The 22501-nt window shown below is 34.6% G+C and overlaps 1 protein-coding gene across 3 annotated transcripts in view; it reads right to left on the bottom strand.

The window, feature by feature from the left end:
- Positions 1 to 1389: 1389 nt before the first annotated feature.
- rapgef5b (Rap guanine nucleotide exchange factor (GEF) 5b) overlaps positions 1390 to 22501 on the bottom strand; it is an 84875-nt gene continuing 63763 nt past the window's right edge. For all 3 annotated transcript variants that reach the window (XM_051131406.1, XM_051131407.1, XM_051131408.1), the window contains 13 exons: positions 20653 to 20750; positions 19412 to 19442; positions 16203 to 16281; positions 15842 to 15991; positions 13951 to 14048; positions 12903 to 13019; positions 12576 to 12754; positions 12225 to 12315; positions 11974 to 12024; positions 11634 to 11721; positions 9757 to 9821; positions 8672 to 8726; positions 1390 to 8126 (listed from right to left, as the gene is read on the bottom strand). In XM_051131406.1, the coding sequence (XP_050987363.1) occupies positions 8008 to 8126; positions 8672 to 8726; positions 9757 to 9821; positions 11634 to 11721; positions 11974 to 12024; positions 12225 to 12315; positions 12576 to 12754; positions 12903 to 13019; positions 13951 to 14048; positions 15842 to 15991; positions 16203 to 16281; positions 19412 to 19442; positions 20653 to 20750 (1221 nt within the window). In that variant the 3' untranslated portion in view covers positions 1390 to 8007. The remainder of the gene's footprint in view (positions 8127 to 8671; positions 8727 to 9756; positions 9822 to 11633; positions 11722 to 11973; positions 12025 to 12224; positions 12316 to 12575; positions 12755 to 12902; positions 13020 to 13950; positions 14049 to 15841; positions 15992 to 16202; positions 16282 to 19411; positions 19443 to 20652; positions 20751 to 22501) is intronic.

The raw sequence follows: 22501 nt of genomic DNA, 5'->3' as shown, positions 1-22501 counted from the left end.
AAATTTAACTAATTTTGTCTTCTGTAGTTTCTGAAGGATAGTACTTAATGGAAAAAAAGATAATTAGGCAAAAAAAGAGTACACATCTTCATTCCGTTCAAAAGTTTTCACACCCAGGCCCTTAAAGGAGAAGTCCACTTCCAAAACAAAGATTCACATATAATGCACTCACTCCCTTGTCACCCAAGATGTTCATGTCTTTCTTTCTTTAGTCTTCTTTAGTCGTAAAGAAATAGTTTTTTGAGGAAAACATTTCTGCATTTTTCTCCATATAATAGACTGCTATGGTGCCCCGAGTTTGAACTTCCAAAATGCTGTTTAAATGCCCATACTCGGAATTTGTTCTCTGCATTTAACCCATCCAAGTGCGCACACACACACACACACCTGAAGCAGTGGGCAGCCATATTGCTAACCCGGGGAGCAGTTGGGGGTTCAGTGACTTGCTCAAAGGACTCACCAGTTGTGGTATTCACTCCCCCCCACCTTTAATCCCTGCAGGACCTGGGAGTCGAACCCACAACCTTTTAGTTACAAGCCCGACTCCATTAGGCCATGGCTCCCCCTGTTTTTTTGTTTTTTTTAACGCAATGTATTCTGGCTCAAGAGAGTTAGGGTATGTCGAAAAACTCCAATCGTATTTTCTCCTTCAACTTCAAAAATCATTTTAAAATCATCCTACATCACTGCAGAAGTACTGAACATGCAAAGATCAAACACCCTTAACAAAAAAGGTAAAACAGTGATATAGGACAATTTTGAAGTTGAGGGAGAACATGAGATGGGAGTTTTTTTGACATACCCTAACTGTCATTAACCGAAAAAAAAAAAAAAACAGTCCAGGCCGAGTACAAGACGAGCATTTGATGTTAAAAAAAAAAAAAAAAAAAAAGATCACTTTTCTCGGCTGGGATCATTTACAACCGCATTTGGGATCGTTTAAAGCCACATTTAAACTGCTTTTTGGAAGTTCAAAATCGGGGCACCATATCAGTCCATTATATGGAGAAAAATGCTGAAATGTTTTCCTCAAAAAACATAATTTCTTTACAGCTGAAGAAAGAAAGAAATGAACATCTTGGATGACAAGGGGGCGAGTAAATTATTTGTAAATTGTTGTTCTGGAAGTGGACTTCTCCTTTAATGCATCGTGTTTACTTCTGGAGCATCAGTGAGTGTTTGAAGCTTTAGTAATAGTTGCATATGAGTCCCTTGGTTGTCCTCAGTGTAAAAAGATGGATCTCAAAATCATAGTCAATTTTAGAAGTTAAAATACACAAAAAAAAAAAGCTGAGAAACCAAAGAATTTGTGGGACCTGAAGGATTTTTCTGAAGAACAGTGGACAGTTTAACTGTTTACTAAACAAAACAAAAACACAGCTGTGGATCATTCAGGTAACAACACAGTGTTAAAAATCAGGTGTATGTAAACTTTTGAATGGGGTTATTTTTATAAATTCAGCTATTATTTTCTTTTGTGGACTATATGTAAACCTATTTTATGTGAAATATCTTATTTAGGTCAGTACTAAATAAAGATATAACTTACATTTTGTATGATTCCTGTTATTTTGCTTAAATAATTAGCACAAATAATTTTTCTGATTCTGCTAGGTGTATGTAAACTTTTGACCTCAACTGTATATAAGTATTATTGTGCTGATCGAAACAATTTTAGCTAACGTTTTTACTTTTTTTTTTTTATTAAATGCAAATAAGATGTTATATTTTTGTCTAATGCAGGGCTGCATGATTATCTGAAATAAAACCAAAATCTTAATGGTTCAGTGTTTAAAAATTATATTTATTATATATAATTATATTACTTTTCTTAAATGTTGTTTTTATTTCACAGTGATATATTTCAAAAGCATTTTTTCTTTTTACTATTTTATTTAGAAGCTAATAACATAACACGTTTTGTTTTTACCTTATTGTCATTTAGATGCATAATCAAAATTTGGGGCCAAATTGTGCAACCCTACAAGCAAGCACAACAAACCTGGATTTTTTTTTTTTCCTCAGTAAAATCACAATTATATTTTCTCCAAATCATGCAGCCCTCATTATGCGGAGTAGTATGAGTATACTATAGAGAGCTTGCCCTTATTGTCATAAGTATTGTAAGTGTTAACACTATGCAATGATGTTGTTGTTATTAGCTTAATTAAATTTAAAGCTTGTTCTTGGCAGCTCAGTGTTGACTGAATGACACAATCTCCTCCAGTGCCGCTACAATGCGACTCCCAGTAGATTATGAACCAGGCTGATACTGATTTTCAAATGAGGTGTGTTTGACCTTCCTCTCCTGCTGAATACAGATAGATAGCGTGATTCATCTCACGTCGGGACAGAAACCAATTTGTTATCATCTCTGAATGATGTGCTTGGTCATGTCCATTTTTTCCCCTCATGTGTCCCTTGATGTGATTTAATAACTAGCTACAGTATATTGCTGAACTAAACAAATGTGATTTTGTTCAATGTTATTTCAGAAGGTATGAAACGCAAAATTGTACACAGTACAAAATGACAAAACACATAACATCTGCTGCTGTTTGTCTGGGATTGTCCGTATAGTTCTTTGCTATGACGCAGACCTTGTCAGGAGACAAGAAAATGATACATCTGTCCCGGAGAGGGAAATGAGAGGTTAGCACAAGCTGCGGAGCCGTTCCTCCCCTCGCAGTGAGTCCAGCAGCGGCCTCACAGCAGGTAATAATGGCCCAGAACAGGATGGATCTCTAACTGTTTAGACAATTCATCCTCGGTTCACACTGAGACAGCTGAGACGCTACAATGAACGCAACAGAGAATATTCAATATTACTGATGAGGTCTGGAGTTTATTAAGAAGTCACGATTTAGAAACCCAGTGAAATCAAAACAGGAGTTTTGTGGAATTCCCTATTAGCTTTGAGGTTTCTATGAACTGTACACTTATAAGTGTAAAAATGGATAATTCTATAATTAATTGCTCACCCTCTTGTCATTCCAAACCCGTAAGACCTTTATTCGAAACACAGATGGACTGTTTTAACAATGTTCTTACTACCTTTCTGGCCCATGAACGTGGGTAATTACATTGCTGTCTATGCAGGGTCAGAACACTTTAGGGTTTCATCAAAAATATCTAAATTTGTGTTCTGATGATGAACGAAAGTCTTGGTTTGGAATGACATGAGGGTGAGTAATTAATGACAGAATATTTTATTTTGGGGTGAAGTATCCCTTTGACTATCCCCCATATGACAGTTTTTTAGTGCCACGTTAAAAAAACAAAAACAAAAAAAAACTAAAATTCTGAGTCGTAATATTTTGAGAATAAAGTCAAAATATTTTGAGAATAAATTCGAAATGTTTTAAGAATAAAATCAAAATTACAAGAATTAAATTGTAGCAATTAAAATATTTTGAGAATATAGCCTGTGCATGAAATCATACCTTGTGTTATACTTGTAGGGACAAGATGCTTAGGAATAATATTTCATGTCTTCAATTGCATTCATTAGGCCTATTTGTAGTTCGCCACCCACCCAATAATAGCAATAAGCTTTGTGTTTTTGGTACTTTTAATATTAAACAAAGTCTCAGCTTTCAAAATCTGTCAGTTTCATAGTGAAATACTTGCAATGTGTCTTGCAATAATATACATTTTCACGCTCTTTAATGTGGTGTGACAGATAGCTGTATTCATTCGAATCAGTCATCTTTTCGATTACAATGAGACATTCTCCAGATAGCACACGTACATCTGCAAGATGTCTGTTAAAGATCACTTTATCTGGAAAGCATCTGCTGTGTACAAACATCTGACAGATGTCTGTAAGATGTCAGTTTTGCATACATTCTAAATCATAAACATCTTAAAGACATCTAATAGACGTTTTTTTGACATCTGATAGGAAACGTCCTATAGACGTATTGCAAGATGAGAAAACACTCAAAAAAATATGTCTTACAGATGTTAATGCAGACGTCAAATAGACGTCTCCAAGATGTATTTGTGTTATCAGGGTCGTTTCATTAAATTATACTGTTTTCTTTGTGAAAATTCCACCACCTACTCTGCAAAAACATCTGTGGCATCCAATCTTTCATTCCTCGTATGTATTTAATTAAAAACAACAATAAAATGTTTTAAATGTTGATGTGGACTCCAAGTCGTTAACGTTAACATAACTTCTGTTGTCTTTTCTGAGTTAAGTGACTATTCACAAGCCGTTATAATATTTAACGTCTTTCATTCATTATTTGTAGCATGCCAGTCATACAGTAATCACAGTAATTTTGTGCTTTGTTGTTTTTTAATATAACACAGCTCAGCTTTTCAATTCTCTCAGTTTTACGAAATACAAATTATAAATGTGATTTTCCTCTTTATTTCAAGTTTATAACACAATATAAACGTGAAGGAACATAAGAAGGAATGAAAAAATAGTAAAGCCTAATTTAATGAAACTGTCTCACTGTAATTAAAAGATGATTTACATGCTGCTTAAACTGAAGCGAATACAGCAATCTGTCGCCACATTAAAGAGTGTGAAAAACACATTATTGTAATAGACATACTGTTTGTATTTCGCTATAAAACTGACACATTTTGAAAGCTGAGACGTTGGAATATCTCCCGGTGCTCCCAATCCGGGTCATTTGCATGCGCAATAGGCTAGAACATACTCTCAAAATTCTTTGACTTTGTTCTTGAAACATTTTGACTTTAGGTCTCATAATTTTGACTTTATTTTTGAAATATTTCAACTTTATTCCCAAAATATTGACTTTATTCTCGTAATTTTGACTTTTTTTTTTAATATTTCAATTTTATTCCCAAAATATTTTGACTTTATTCTCATAATTTTGACTTTAAATATTTCAACTTTATTTTTGTATTATTTCAACTTTATTCTCGTATTATTTTGACTTTATTCTCATAATTTTGACTTTAAATATTTCAACTTTATTTTTGTATTATTTCAACTTTATTCTCGTATTATTTTGACTTTATTCTCTAAACATTTTGACTTTATTCTCATAACTTTATTTTTGAAATATTTTGACTTTATTACCAAAATATTGACTTCATTCTCGTAATTTCAACTTTATTTTTGAAATATTATGACTTTTTTAATCTAAAATTTTTATTTTATTTATTATGTGGCACTAAAACACCATCATACTTTAACAGATCTTTTAACAGATTCACACAATGTATGTGAACCTTCTGGAACTCATTATTAAAACAGTATTTTTCTAAATAATAGAATATATTGTGTTGGAATAGGTGACAATTTTTGTTACTACCAGTTTCCTCCTAAGAGAATACTGTTAGTTCGCATAGCCACTGAGATTTTAGCTAAACTACATGGGCAATACGCAAGGTTCACGCTGTCAATTTAAAGCTGTTTATGTCATACATCATAACATTACAACAATAAAATAAATATGAGAACACATAACCAGCAGGTCGTGTTGACGGGGATTTTTAACAGTGTATTTGGAGACTGTAAAACGGGGACATTTCTGGGGACAGCTTCAGTGGGGGAAAGGACACCAAAACGGGGTTGTCTGGTCACAGACACAAAATAAAACTGTTCTTTTTAAACATTTCACATAGTCAGTGTAACAAGAATGTGTGTCAGTACTATTTCTACCACTAGGTGGCGGTAAGTGACTAGCTTACTTAACATTTTCAAACATATAAAAAAAATAAGTAAAATACTAAGAAAAGATGAATTTTACAGCATAGGTGCAACAAGAAAATAGACAAGTGTCGACTGATATATATATATTTTTTCCTTTTTAATGTCAGGCTCTCAGTGAAGAAAACTAGTGCAAACAGCAGCTACAGTCAGTCACTGCTAATTTTTTTTTTCTGAAGGTGAGATGTACACCTTGCTATTGCTTTATGGCCTGTTTATTATTATTATTTATTTTAAAAAAGTCTTAGTATTTACAGAGTTCACTTGTGAACCTCACAGGCATTATCAGACTGGTCCATCAATGGCCATCATTGCCAAATCCTTCAGACCACCTGATCACATTTACAGTACATTACATCTTTTCTTTGCATTTAAAACCTGTTTTGTCTTCCCTCCTAAATCAGGGACAAGTCTGTTGTTTACAGTTTTTCTCAGTCGCTTTGGTGCATTTCTCACAACACTATTTACATTTGCACAACAGTTAATGCATTTCTCAAAACAATTAGTACAAACTGCAAAACCTAGTTGATAACCTGCAAAAGCGTGTCACTTGCTCAAAATGGATAGCTCATTCCTCAAAAGCAAGTATTCATGTCAATGAAAGTGTCAGTGTCATCAAGATGAAAAGTCCTGACACCATTGTTTATGAACAAGATAGTCAAATGGCTTTGTCATGTTTTCATTATGACAGTTTACTCTGTAAATTTTTTCCTATGCAAAAAAGTCAGATTTTGGTGAAACTTCCTGAAAATGCTCAAGACAGCACTATATACTATTTGCACAGCCATTTGAAAACTACAGTAAAGCTAGACATTACTGTATTTAGTGAGGTATCTGAGTACAAGACACTGAATATGTATGTTTCACATTTTTACTGCATATGCTCTTTGCAATTCTAATTTATTCAAAGCATTGTGCAAACGAATAAATACACCCTTATTTACAACAAACATAAACTACCTTTGGGTAGAGCTGTGCACAATTGTAAACAATATTGCAGTACATATTGGAACTGAACCTACAACATACATAGGTCTGTAAATCATTCATGCACATTTGCAGAAATTGTTCAATTTAGAAGACATTTTCAGGAAAAAAAAGATTTAAAATTTTTTATAAAATTTGCTTGACAGATTTTGACAACTAGTTCAACATTTTTGTATGTAATGACTCAAGCAATGAAATGAGGACTATTAGTTTTATATGGAATGACTATTCAGCATTCACAAGTTTAGTTAATTTTGACTGACATGACATAAGCAAATGATAATGTTATAAAACAGCAGAGAGTTGTATGAAAGCAATTGATGCATGTCCAAAAGCATTTGCAATTTGTTGGAAGGAATGAGAAACTGCTACTATGATGTGCACAAATGACTAAATGTTGTGGAGGTTGAAGTAAATGTTGTGCAAATGTAAATAGTGTTGTGAGAAATGCACCAAAGCGACTGAGAAAAACTGTAATAAATATCTCAACATTTCAAGTCAAAGTACAACTTATACAAGAAATCTATACATTTGCTTTCTTCGAGCACCTAGGTGGTGTTATTTTCAGTAGGGCCTTTCCAATAAAACACATCCATAATTTGGCATTTATGAGAAAGTGTGCGAAATAAATTTCTTCCTCAAAGATATACATTATTTTAAAATGTCCTTACAGTCTATGCAGGTTTAACTAATTGTATTAACCTAGACTTTCGGTAGCAATTCTGCACCTAAATTACAGTGTCCTGCCTTGCCATATTTTTCTGATTGTCTACAAATCGTTGGCCATGATCTAAAAAAGCATCACAGTTTTGTGATTTGTGCATATAGCTCAAATTTTAGACTAATTGGACTAAGATGAAGATGTGCCTATTATTTTCTCCTATATGCATATATGCTCATATATGATCACCCGGCTCTTATTTATTAGTAAAACTCATATTTTGCAGTGGCAAACTGACTCAAAATGACCAAAAATCTGCCCTAGTGTGCTGTAGTGAAAACATGTGAATTTTAAACATGAAGTTCTGTACTGTAACGTTTCCCGTTACAACCGTCCTGTAGATTCTTGCTGTTTCTATTCTATTCTATTCTATTTCTATTCTAAGCCAATTTTCTATTTCACAGTCTTGCATGAGTCAGCTTTTTTGTTCCTTTCACATTGTTAAACTGGCTGAGATTTCTTTGGCTGTGCGATACTCCTGTGTGGTTGGTGTGAGTGTGTCTCCCCCTAGTGGAGGACTTACTCATCACAGTCTTCAGTTAGAGGAAAGGTGCTGTTCTGTGTCTTCAGTAGTGGATTTAGGATGTATCGAGTTGTTTTATGTCCTGGGCTCAAGTCTGTGTGAGAGCTCAAACAGAGTTTGTTGATTGTCGATGACGTGCAGGTAATTGATGTAGGTTCTCACTTCCACACTGTCCTTCTGGGACAACATGTTTCCTGATGGACAGAAAGCCAAAAATCATTATTATACCCTGTAGAAGTCAACACAGCAGTAGTGAGGCTGACTTTCAGTGTACTTGAAACTACTAAACTGGGACAAAACTATTTTATTTGAGCGTAGAGACAGATCTGGGTTATGCTGTAATATACTGCCTATATGTTCAAATTAAAGTGCAAGTATGTCATTGTTTTAAATGCTATACTTTCTGCTATCCAGGCTTGAAATGAGGAGACAACTTTTGAAGAGACCATTTGTAGGCTGATTCCTCTGAGACATGTAAACATTTGAGGCGCTATCAAAACGTTTTGGTTGTTTGAGCAGTGCGACCAGCAACTAGCCGTAGCAACATTGGCTCAACCAATGGCATGAGTTTGGGGTGGGGTTATCTGTTTATGTGGCCAATCGGAGAATGTGGGCTGGGTGTTTGGGAAACATGTTTGAAACAGTCATTTTTTGCAACTTATTTTGGATGTTCTAGTTGGGCAGCGATTACTTCAGCAAGGTAGGAAATATATTATTTTATACTAAATTTTATACTTACCCATGTGATCTGTTCGACACTGCCTGATAATCCGTACTGTGTCTGCTATCATGTGCTGCACATAAAATATATTTACATTAGCTTGGATGCAACATTAAAGGGAACTCTGAGTATTAAGACTTGTATGGCTTAATATAACGTAAATTATGTCTTTTGCTAAAATATGTAGTAGAAAACCCATGAAAGATTGATGTTATTTAAAAAATTTACATCATTTATACATATTTTGGACTGTGGGACGCAATTATTTTGATGACCTGTTGCCATTTTTATTGCGACGCAACTCAGAATAAAATACTGATACAATGCCACACTGTGTGGTTTCTGGTTGTAATTTTCAGTCGAAGGACAACAAGAGAAGCAATGCAAGTCTTCACTGCTTTTCCTAGCGATAAGAAGAGGGGAAAAGAATGGGAAGATGCCTGTGGATGAATAAAACTTTCTAAAGACCTGCGTCCTTGTTCTTTCCACTTTAGTGCTGATGCCTTCGAGGCTTTTAGTAGACCACAGCTACTGAAAGAACTTACAAATGGCAGAGACAAGAAATGCTAGATGCCATCCTGGCAGGATGTAAACATACCGACGCTTATGACACGTCGGAGAATGTGGGGTGGGTGTTTGGGAAACATGTTTGAAACAGTCATTTTTTGCAACTTATTTTGGATGTTCTAGCTTATGATACCATGGCCATTTTATCAGTATTTAAATTTTTTTTTTTGAGTTGTGTTGCAGTAAAAATAGCAACAGACAGTGGCAATTCACGTTTAAATAATGTAAATCTTTCATGGGTTTTCTAAGACGTATTTCAATAAGAGATATCATTTACGTTATATGAAGCCATACAAGTCTTTATACCCGGGTTCACTTCAAACCATTAAAAAATTAAAAATAAAAAATTTAAATTCTGTCGTCATTTACTCAACCTCAAGTCATTTCAAATCCTCTTTATTCCACAAAAAAACCAAGTCATACAGGACTGGAATGATGTGAGGATGAGTAAATGATGACAGTTCTCATTTTTAAGGAAAAAAAAAAAAAAAAAAAAAAAAAAAAAACCACTTTATAAGGTGTAATTGTTCACTTACTAGTTTATCAAAGTTGACCAGGTTGTCAAGAAATGTTTTGTTGCCCTCATGAATGAAGGTAATATCTGTTCAGATAGACTTTGTTTAGACTTCAATACACATTACTTTGGTAAAAAAAAAAAGCAAAAAGTCTCTCAAGAAGACTCTCTCACCATGTCAACCAGATTCTTTTGTTCAAAACAGCCAGGATCAGACATTTTGTCAATAGTTTAGTTTCTGTTTCTCCTGTGTTGTGAGTGGTAGCACTGTCTACTTATTTATTTGTTGGTTTGTTTTTTTTCTGTGAAAAAGACAGACTTTTCTTTGGTGATTTCTGCTTGACATCTCCAATTATGTCATCCACATAAAATCCCTGCCCTACATTTTTTTATTTTTTGTGAAATTTCACTCGTACGACAGCGTTTTAGTGCTGTGTTAAAAAATAGAAGATTACGAGATTAAAGTCATAATATTTCGGGAATAAAGTTGAAATATTACGAAAATAGAGTCAAAATACTACAAGAATAAAGTCAAAATACTAAGAGAATAAAGTTGAAATATTACGAGAATAAAGTTGAAATATTTTGAAAATAAAGTTGAAACGTTTCAAGAATAAAGTCAAAATATTTTGAGAATAAAGTCAAAATACAAGAATTAATTTGTAGCAATTACGAGATTAAAGTTATAATATTTGAGCCTATATTGCGCATGCAAATGGCCTGGATTGGGAGCACTGGGAGATATTCCAAAGTCTCAGCTTTTAAATGCTGTCAGTTTATAGCAAAATTCAAACAACAAGTCTATTGCTCACACACTACAAATAATAAATGCAATTGAAGACATTATTATTTCCAAGCATACTGTCCCCGAGGGTATGACACTGTGTGATATCTGCTAATAATCCCACATATATTTGTAGTATTAAAAAGGGTTAAATAAGAGAGCTAAGGCACCCCCCCAAAGATGACGATTTGGTGTGTGATCTGATGTTAAAATAAAAAGTTGCTCCTGTTCAGTCAATTAAAAAATATCATATTCTTGATATTAAGCCGTCTCTGCGAGTCCTTAAAACTGACTCTTCCTCATCTCAGTAAGACAATGCGGCCACTTGGACACAATAATATTTAAATAAATAACGGTGGCCTGGCAACTTCTCCCGGTGATCTCAATCCAGGCCATTTGCATGTGCAATAGAGGCTATACTCTTAAAATATTGTAACTTTTATTTCTACTTTTTATAACTATTACTACTATTACTGTTAGTATTCTACTATCTACCATTTACATTTAGACTTTATTCTCGAAACATTTAGACTTTATTCTTGTAAAATTTTGACTTCATCATCAAAATATTTTGACTTCATTCTCGTAGTATTTAGACTTTATTCTCATAATATTTCGACTATATTCTTGCAGTATTTCAACTTTAATCTCGTAATATTTTGACTTTATTCTCAAAATATTTTGATTTTATTCACATAGTATTTTGACTTTATTCTTGTAGTATTTCGGCTTTATTCTCATTATATTTTGACTTTATTCTCAAATATTTTGACTTTATCAAAATATTTCAACTTTATTCTCATAGTATTTTGATTTTATTCTCGTAATATTCGGACTTTATTCTCAAAATTTCAACTTTATTTTCTAAATATTACAACTTTAATCTAGTTTTTTTTTTTTTTTAAGTGTACTGCCGTACACTTGAAAGCTACTTCTATTACGTTGAGACTTTCAATGTCAAATATCTTTTGAACAGCTGTAGTCGTTTCATATAAAATAGCAGTTTTACAGACAGATAAATAGCTTCTGGCTGGTTAGGACATGGTGTCACATGCAGATTATTAATAATCTAAAAATATCACGTATATTACAAAGGCTAAATTTGCCTGCCGCACCTTTCAGAAGCAGAGGTAGGAACGGGATCTTGGGAGACTTCATCTTCCTGAAGGCATCTCTGTAGGCTTTGTGATTTAAAGAAGGGTCCTGGGGGTCATAAAAAAGCATTCATGTCTACTTATTTGTGTGTTTGTTTTATTTTACACTGAAACCATCTGGTTTGTCTCAGATCTCTTCCTCTGTAACACCACCTGCTGTTTCCTCCCTGGAGGACAGAGGCTCTGATATGATTACGGCTTCATATATTACATCCTAATGAGCCGTAAACAGCACAAAATACTCTGGCAGGAGGTGAACTAGCAGGAGGCAACTTAAGACTGTGATGAGACAATCACTTACCGTCAGGCTCTCCAGCTCGGAGAACAACTTCCTGAACTTCCCAGGGACTTTCTGAAATGAGGACAGATTTAAAAAAAAAATGAAGCTAAAGCAGTTCGTATTTAGCAGAGTTTGCAATAGACTCCAGTTTCTTGCTTATAAAAACATAATTTGTCATAAATATAGATTGATGTTGAAAATCTAACTGCAACACTACCACTTCCACATATATATGAGTGTATTTCTGTGCATTGGCGTTGGTGTTTTCCTACCTCCCATGTCTGAGTGAGTCGACTGACGGCGGGGCTGTTCAGTCCCATAATAATGGCAAAAAATGAGTTCAGGTTCCTCTGTGCTTTACAGCTAAATAAAGAAAGGAAGATGATTTATTTGAGCAGAAAGAAATACATTTCAGAAACTTGCGCAGCTCAAGAAACTTGCCACCACAACGTCAGGGTATTCTTAGAGGTTTTATTGTGTTACTATGTGACTGCTAGGATGTTTTGGATTGTTATGTGAAAAAGGTTATGATGTTCTTGTGCTTGGAAATGGCTATGGTTCTTCAGCTCAAGTCTATAGGATTATTTCAGTCAGCGAGCGAGTGTTTGTAAGTGTTTACTTACTGTGCTGCGATCTTGATGTATTTCTTGAAGAGCTGCACACGTTTGCAGAGGGTCGGGCAAAGGAGCACTTCGGTCATCACCCACTGCTGGGTCTCATTGCAGCGCTGCAACAGCTGCTCCAGCGCCACCGTGTGGCCAGCGCTCGTGTCACGGCTCAGAGTAAAGTACACCAGCTCTTGCTGCAGAGAAAGGAAAAAAATGACACGGCTGTGGTCGTTTCGAAGAAGATTTGAGTTCTACCTCACTGGTTGATTTAAAAATGTAAACTTTAGTCCTTTCTGGGACACCTTCTCTAGTGCTGCACTGTCTGAAATGTGAAGACTTTACCTCATGGACGTTACTAAAGAGACTCCAGTCACAGTTGGTGAGCGACACGGCTACATCCCATGTGTTCATGCTCAGCATCTTTACTGAACGCTGCTGCCCGTTATCAGTGAAGGGACTCTGGGAGAACAGAAGATAGACACCCTGATAATTAATCTGTTCGCTATAGTGCAAGTGCATTGTTGTTTGTCTGATTTAGATGGGGTTTGTTTCCAAACACGCTTTTGTATACTATTCAAGTTTATTTTTGAGTTTGTTTCTGGCAGAAAATACTAGCAGGAACTTTGGTGCAAGAAAAGTTTCGAATACAGTACCTTTTAAAGGGGTCATCGGATGCAAAGTTCAGTTTTACATGTTGTTTGAACATTAATGTGTGTTGGCAGTGCATGTACAAATCTACCCTATAATGCTAAAAATCCATGCAGTGGTTTTTAATCTGTAAAAATAATATCCCCTTTTTCAAATCGAGCCATTCTCAGATGCCTACCGGTGTGGCGTCACACCGACAGAGGCCGCTTCCACGATAGTTGATTGACATGAGCGTCTTACCTCAGATCAGCTGTAACAGTCCGACCTCCATTGTTTCGATGCCGGAGCAGAGATGCAAATTAGACAAGAATATCTCCAATTGAGCGATTGAGGTGTTGTGTTGCTGGATGTAATAATGAACATTATTTACTCCCAACATCTGAGCCTCTAAAGATGCAGTGGATTACATTTTGGATTACATACACAGAGCAGCAGAGAGAAGAGAGGGCGGGGCGAGCAGAGCTCATTTGCATTTAAAGGAACAATCCCTCAGAATGGGATGATTTTTGCAGAGCTCATTTTGACTAGGTAAAAATGGTGTTGTTTTACACAACCATTAAGAATTTTAAACAAAGTATATTATAGACATTTTATTAAGACCTTAAAGAATCATATTAACTTATGTAAAATGGGCATCCGATGACCCCTTTAAGGTTGTACAGTTGTGTGTAGACTTGAACTAATGGTGTGGAAAGCAGGTTTCTTTTAAGAGCAGTTCAGAGAGCAGCATTTTGGCTCTCACCATGATCTCAGTCAGGTCTCTTCTGCAGACGTGCAGCCTCTCGGCGGCACTGATGGAAGACGAGAACACACACTGATCCGACTGAAGCAGAACCTTCTCTGGAGAAAGAGAGAGAGAGGAATAACAATGTCAGGAAACGGGTAAACAGTGAGCTACAATAGAAAAGAGGTAACAAAAATGTATTTAAAAATAATTGACTTGGCCCCAAGAGCCATTTGGTGAGAATAACATAATGGTCCTAAAGGCCCTCATAATTTTTATTCTCCCAAAAACACCTGTTGTAGCTATATACACTGCAACATTTTCTTGATTTATGAGGTAATTAGATGGAGTGTCCAAGGGATTATTTTTACAGTAGTAAAACCATGTAAAGTTTTAAAATTACATGCAACAGCTAATGAGAATTCCTGTAATTATGTGTTTTGAGACTAAAGAGTTCTTTACGATTTTCATTTCTGTTGAAAGTAATGAAATAAAAGTTTTACAAAATACTTGACGTTATGATATGCCAAAAATAAGTACTGGTGCACCATTCAAAATGTAAGTGTTTACTACAAAAATCTATTGCTATATAGTATTTGATCGTATTTAATAATTTTAAATAACCATAAATTGTTTCAATAATCATATACAATGTGATTAGAAAAAAATATTCTTAAAGGTGCAATGTGTAATATTGACAGTTAGTGGTTGAAATGGGTACTGCAGTCCAAAATCAAAATATTAGAGGAAGTAGTTTTTCCTGCCCCCTTGTTCATCAGACTCCTATGAAAGCCCATTTCCACCACTAAATAAAAAAAAGCTTATTCAACTTCTGACTTTTTTTCCCAGAACTGTGTGATACAAACTCACAATTGCAAGAAAAAGTCAATTGCGAAGTATAAAAAAAAAATTGTAAGATCTCACAATTCTGACTTTATAACATGCAATTGCAATTTTGGTATCACAGTTGAGAAAAAAAGTCTGAAATCTGATTTAAAAAAAAAAAGTCAGAAAAGTCTCACAAAATTGTGAGATTTAAACTCGCAATTTCAAAAAAAAAATTCAGAATTGTGAAATTACCTTTTTCATTTTTTATTCAGTGGCGGAAACGTGCTTCCATAGGCTCCACACTTACGGGAGTTGCCAGATTAAAGACAGGTAACAAGAGATGTAAGACTAAGGCTAGGTGTAAAAATACTGTTTTACTGTTCTTTGATGTTTAATTTATATTTGAATAAATCCTTCAAGTTATGACAGCCCCCATTTAAGCTTATATTTCAAAAAACAAACTGAAGTATAAATATAATTATATAATTGAATCATATGTATACAAATTTTATAGTAATGTAGTACCAACTGACTCTTATGTATGTTTTACAGTATTAGTTGAGAGATGTTGTTTCACTTGAGAAAATTTGGCATGTACTGTACCCGATACATATCAGAAATTACAGATATTGAATCGAAACGGAAATCAAACCGTATCGAAATGCAAGCTTGTGCATCAGAATTGAATCTAATCATGATATTTGTGTCAAAACCAAGCCCTAAGCAATATGCTGTGTTTTTTCACCAACTGGCAACCCAGTGTATAGAAATACTATTGGGTAAACGTGCAATCACACAGACCCAATCAAGAATGGACATTCTGACATGGATTCAAAGTAGAATAACTGTTTTTCAGAGAAACAAGTATGTGAACTCAGCATGTTTCCTGAATATCTTGCTTTAGAACAGTCCTTCGTTGACATACAGCACCTTTAAGACAGGCTTTTAGCTCTGTTGTACCCTAAAGCTTGTTTAAAATCATGATGGCACCCCTGCAGACAGGGAAGTCTTATAAACAAACACAAAGCCGCAGTAATGTCAATCCACATGAAAATAGACAGATGTAGGAACTTGTTCAGACCTCCAGGATACGTGACGGCCATCAGCACCATGTCGTCCTCAGCACAGTCGAGCCTTTCGGCCACAGTGCTCAACAGCTCCTGCACGGACACCTCGCTGTGCGTTCTCACACTCACGTATGAGTCCATGGTCACGTACACACGACACAACACTGAGGAGAAACAACACACACACACACACACACACACACACACACACAAACATCCAGCGCTGCATCAATCAGTCACCAATTCACATAAAACTGCCATAAAACTAGATTCTCACGTGCTGTTGTTCATAAACAACCTGCTGTGGGTCTTCAGGAGCTCTGCAGACAGTCAGAAAGCTAGTGTAGAGAGTGTAGGAGAGAAATATGAGCTTACCTTCCTTCTTCTCCCTCTGAGCTCCTCTCACAGGGTGCCAGTTCTCCTTCAGACTGATCTGGTGGAAGAGAGCCTTATTCTGAAAGATAGTAAACATGTGGCATTGAGAATATTATTGTTTATAAGAAGTACACATGCTAACACAGCCTATAACACATCCACACAGCACTTGAAGGACACTTCATCTCAGTCTTGAAAATGAGTAGTGTTGTTATTGTTAAAGAGATCACCCAGAAATGAAAATTCTGTCATTAATTAATTACCCTCATGTCGTTCCAAACCCATAAGATGTTCATTCATCTTCAGAACACAAATTAAGATAGTTTTGATTCAATTCGAGAGCTTTCTGACCCTGCATAGACAGCAACGCAACTGACACAGTCAAAGACCCAGAAAGGTAGTAAGGATATTGTTAAAATAGTCCATGTGACATCAGTGGTTCAACAACTGTTATGAGGCTACGAGAATACTTTTTTGTGATAAAAAAATAAAAAATAATGACAGTCTTTGACAGTCTTTCCCAAGATGAACGAAGGTCTTATGGGTAAGTAATGAATGACATAATTTTCATTTTTTGGGTGAACTATCCCTTTAAGTAAAACTGAAACAATTAAAAATCATTAATGATTAATGAAAACATTAACTAAAACATTTTCATTAATTGAAATAAAGCAGAAATTAAATATAGTTTATAATTAAAATACAAAAAAAATTCAAATAAACGTTAACTTTTAACATGAATTACTATACTATATTACTATATTAAGTACCATAATTACTAAAATAAAAATAGTTAAATAGAAACATTAAAAAATAAAGCACATAAAATAACTACAACTTGAACTACAATCATAAAAAATAAAACTGAAAAATATTCAAATAAATTGCATATAGTAATAAATACTAAAACAGTATATAAATACTAAAATAACAATGAAAAAAATAACACATGACGAATATTTTTAATTCTAAAATATGAATTACAGGGTTCGTACAGATACTAGTAAAATGAAATTCCAGGACTTTTAAGGACTTAAGCACTACTTTTTTGATTTTCAAGGATTTCAGTCATCTCATTGTGTCAAAAACCTTTTATTTTTTTATTTTAAGGGATTCGTATTTGCATATAATTTCTTTTTCTTGTATCCTTGTTTTGTTGTTGTACTATTTAATAAAAAAAAAAGAAAAGAAAACTAGATTTGTGAAAGCACTCCAAAACTCTGACCTAAAACAAATTATTTGCAATCCATGCTCTGAAGTCCCGAACTGAATCAAATGATTCGCAAACCTGTACAGAAGTTCCAATCTGAATCAAATGATTCGTGAACCTGCACCGAAGTCTCAATCTAAATCGAAAGTTTCACGAATCCGCCCGACGTTCCAATATAAATCAAATGATTCACGATACGTGCTCCAAAATCCCGATCTGAATAAAATGATTCGCAATATGCTAAGTTCCAATCTAAAACAACTGATTTGCGATACACGATCCGATTGGAGCACTTTGAAACAGTGAACAGTGAAACAGTGCGACGCAATGGTTTAACTGATTTGGAGTTTGAAAAACTTAATTTCACCCATCACTACATGCTTTTAAAATCGTTACAAGCAATGTTGAAATTCAAAAATAACTGGCTAGTGAATCATCTGAAATGAATAATTGAAGTCACAAGTTTGAATCAATCGGTGCGGTTCCAGCGTAAATTACTCAATTGATTCAATTAATCTGTTCCTCTTTTCACGTCTTCAGCCAAGTTTACATGACATTTTCACTGCTACTACTGGCTTAAAGTTTTTTTTTTTTTTACTAGTTTTACTAACTGAAATAAATGAAAAAGTGTTTTGTTTTTTTTTAAATTGTATGAATTTTGCGTGAAAAGATATTAAAGATATATAAAAAATTAAACACTTATTTCATAGATACATTGTCTTTCAATCACTTTTTATATACCTTTTCAGAAATACTGCTATTTTCAGCAGTTTTCCAGGCCTTAAATTTCAAAAAGTGAAGTACTTCAAGCAATTTATGCACCTTGTATGAACTCTGGAATCACTAACAGCAGAAAATTCATAGGTAAATTTTCTGATTAAAGGTCAGCCACTTTAAGTGCTTGAGCTGTTTAAACCAGAATGGATTCCAATTGGCCGATTTTAAAAGTGATTCCAACTATATCATTTTTCTGTCGTTATCATTATAGTTGTGGTGTGGAATTAAAAATTTATAGTTATTGTTATCGTCCTTCGTGTGAACGGGCCCATAGTTCAAATTTTTTTAATATTTCTGAAAAGCTCTCTATTGCCATTAAAACATGAAATTGCAAGTTACTTTAGGATGGACTTCCACCTTAAAGTGGTTCACCAAAAAATGAAAATTCTGTCATTAATTACTCACCCTCATGTTGTTCCAAACCCGTAAGACCTTCGTTTATCTTCAGAACACAAATTAAGATAATTTTGATGAAATCCTGTCTAGACAGCAACGCAACAGACACGTTCAAGGCTCAGAAAGTTAGTAAGAACACTGTCAAAATAGTCCATGTAACATCAGTGGTTCAACCGTAATACTATGAAGCTACTAGAATACTTTTGCACAAAGAAAACAAAAATAACTTTATTCAACAATTTATTCTCTTCCATGTCAGTCTTTGATGCACATTCACACGCAGTGGAGACACAGAAGAGAAGAAATCGTCAAATAAAGTTGTCCCCTGGACTATTTCAATGATGTGCTTGCTACCTTTCTGGGCCTTGAATGTGTCAATCAGGGTCAGAAAGTTGAAAATATCCTAATTTGTGTTCTGAAGATAAATGAAGGTCTTACGGGTTTGGAACAACATGAGGGTGAGTAATGACAGAATTTTCATTTTTTGGTGAACCACTCTAAGGTGGAAGTCCATCCTAAAGTAACTTGCAATTTCATGTTTCGATTTCATGTTTGCAACGACATGAGAGCATGTAATTAATGACAAAATTTTCATTTTTGCTTGAACTATCTTACAGTTCCACCAAAATATTAATAATAGAAGTAGAAGAAGCCAGAAATGTCTTACACGTCCTACAGTCTCAAGCATGTGCAAGCACCAATATAATGATTTCTGAACATGTTTCCCTTATATATCCTCTTTAAAACACAAAGAGTTCAATCAAAGTACAGAGGTGGTTTCACTGAGATTCTGTGCAGGTAACACATGGACGGTCTTAACTCTTACCTTCCTCTGCGGAGAGTATTCATCTACCGTGCTGAGAGATGAGAGGGGTAGGAAGACGAGGGAGACAGAAAGAAATAGAGAAGAATGAGCCAAAGGGATCACTTGAAATATAAATGTGCCATTATATCAATACTGCAAGATGGCATCTCCCACCCGCTGCGAGGGACGCTCGTAAAAAGCCTTTTCTCATTCAGATCAGGCCTGAATCATCAGCGCTAACATTAAAGTCTGACACGACGTGATTTACTGATTGCCTCATCTAAATGAAAGCGCACAACGTCCTCATCCATGCACACCTCATTCTGATTAAACAGCCTGATAAAAACGGGCAATCGGAGGGAGTTTTATAGTCTCCATATTCCCCATCTGATGCCTCTCTAATTAATCATTGGCCTTTCATGAAGCACCAGCAGGCGTGTGATGTATAGCCCAGAGGTCAGCGCCAGGACTTATGCTTACTAAACAGAAATATTGGATAAGAGCTCATACGCAAAGCTCTTTGGCCTGGCGGAATTCATTCATTCTGCTCGGATCTGTCTAATGTGAATATTACAAAGCCACTTATCTAATTCAGCTTGCTTGTTGTTAAATTCTGTTACTATTCGTGTCAAACATTGTGCGTCCTTGCCTTCTGATGTAAAATTATGTGAATTTTGTAGATCCTTGGACGTATCGGCTTGTTGGAGTTAATTTATGCTGAGAGAAATTTAAAAGAAGCCCAAGTCTTTAAAATCAATTTCAACAAATTAAAGCTCAGTTATCACCCACAGCGGAGTTTCTGTCATCTGGGACTGACTGATGAGATTTTCAACTGTCAACAGAGTGTGAGATGAGAATCACACACAACAGAGCTTCTGTGTAACATCATTTCACTCTGTTATTATCTCTCTATTACTCCATTTCTCATCGTGTCTCCCAGGGAACACACAAAGGGAGGAAGTCGAGGAAAACCATGTCATGTTGGGCTGGTTGGGCATGGAAAAAAACTACTCCAGCATGATTTATTCAAAATGTAGATGAGCTTTTATAGAGCATTGCTCTGTCATTTTCTGGCTCTCGTTTTGTTTTTAGGAGCGTGAATAAGGGACGTGATTGTGCGAATGTAATCAATGCATCTCAAAATATCTACCATAACAAGAAGCTCCCCAGAAATCAGTTATGAATGAAAAATGTATAATTTAAACCTAATAACACTCATATAACATCAGCTGTGGTGTGACTGTGGCGATGAGGTGACTCACTGTCTCCTTTGCATCCGAAGAAGTTTCTGAAGTTCCTTTAGATCCTTTTCCAGTGAGGGAAACTCATAGAGATCATCCAGGACGTATCTGTACAGAGTCTGCAAACATCAAATGAACATAAGATTCACATTTTAGGTTGTAAACGGGGCTTAAAGTATGGAAGCCCGTTTCCGCCACTGAATAAAAAAAAAATAAACCAACGTTATATATATTATATATCTCAAATAAAAATTCACAATTCTGACTTTTCTTCTTGCAATTGCGAGTTTACACTACCGTTCAAAAGTTTGGGGTCAGTACATTTTTATTGTTTCTTTTTTTTTTTTTTTTTTTTTTTTTTTTTTAAGAAATTAATACTTTTATTCACCAAGGATGTATTAAGTTAATAATTAAAAGTTTATTAAAAGTTAATAATAAATAATTTACATTGTTATAAAATATTTATATTTTGAATAAACACTGTACTTTTTAAACTTGTTATTCATGAAAGAATCCTGAAAAAAAAAATTACAGGTTCCAAAAAATATTTGGCAGCACAACTGTTGATATTATCCAACATTGATCATTCTAATAATAAATCTGCATATTAGAATGATTTCTGAAGGATCATGTGACACTTAAGACTGGAGTAACAGCTGATAAAAATTCAGCTTTTCATCACAGGAATAAATTCTATTTTAAAGTATGTTAAAATAAAAAAACATTATTTTATATTGTAAAAACATTTTGCAATATTACTGTTTTTGATGAGCATAAGAGACTACTTTAAAGACTATTACAAGTCTTACTGACCCCAAACTTTTGAACGGTAGTGTATATCTTGTAATTCTGACTTTTTTCTCAAAATTGCAAGAAATAAACTCGCAATTCTGAATTTTTTCTCACAAATGCATTTGTTTCTCACAATTCTGATTTTTTCTTGCAAATGCAAGTTTATCTCTCATGATTCTGACTTTTTTCTCAGAACTGCAAGATATAAACTTGCAATTGCGAGTTATAAAGTCAGAATTGCAAGATAAAAACTCACAATTCTTACTTTTTCTCCCAAATGCATCTATATCTTGCAATACTGACTTTTTTCACGCAATTCTGACTTTTTTCATGCAAATGCATTTGTATCTCGCAATTCTAACTTTTTTCTTACAATTCTGACTTTTTCTCCCAAATATGTTACATATCTTGCAATACTGACTTTTTTCTCGCAGTTCTAACTTTTTTCTCACAAATGTGTTTGTATCTCACAGTTCTGACTTTTTCTTGCAATTCTGACTTTTTCTCACAAATGCGTTTGTATCTTGCAATTCTGACTTTTTTCTCAGAATTGCAAGTTTATATCTTATGGTTCTGACTTTTTTCCTCAGAATTGCAAGATATAAACTTGCAATTGCGAGTTATAAAGTCAGAATTGCAAGATAAAAACTCACAATTCTGACTTTTTCTCCCAAATGCATCTATATCTTGCAATACTGACTGAATACTGACTCTCGCAAATGCATTTGTGTCTCACAATTCTGACATTCTTCTTAGATTCGTGAGATATAAACTCGTAATTGCAAGTTATAAAGTAAAGTTTTGAGGGGAAAAAAAGCCTGATACGTTGTCAGAATTGCGAGTTTATATCTCTGATTTTATTTCTCAGAACTGCACGTTTATTTCTCAAAATTGTGAGTTTATGTCTCCCAATTCTGTCTTTATAACTCGCAATTGCAAGATTATACATCACGCAATTCTGAGAAATAAAGTCAGAATTGCGCATTCATCCTGCATCTTTATAATTCACAATTGCTAGGTTTTTTTCTGAGAAAAAAAGTCAGAATTGAGAGATAAAAAGTTGCAATTACATATTTAA

Source organism: Labeo rohita, chromosome 16 (genome assembly GCF_022985175.1).
Source record: "Labeo rohita strain BAU-BD-2019 chromosome 16, IGBB_LRoh.1.0, whole genome shotgun sequence".
Classification (NCBI taxonomy): domain Eukaryota; kingdom Metazoa; phylum Chordata; class Actinopteri; order Cypriniformes; family Cyprinidae; genus Labeo; species Labeo rohita.
This window is presented reverse-complemented; position numbering and strand designations above follow the sequence as displayed.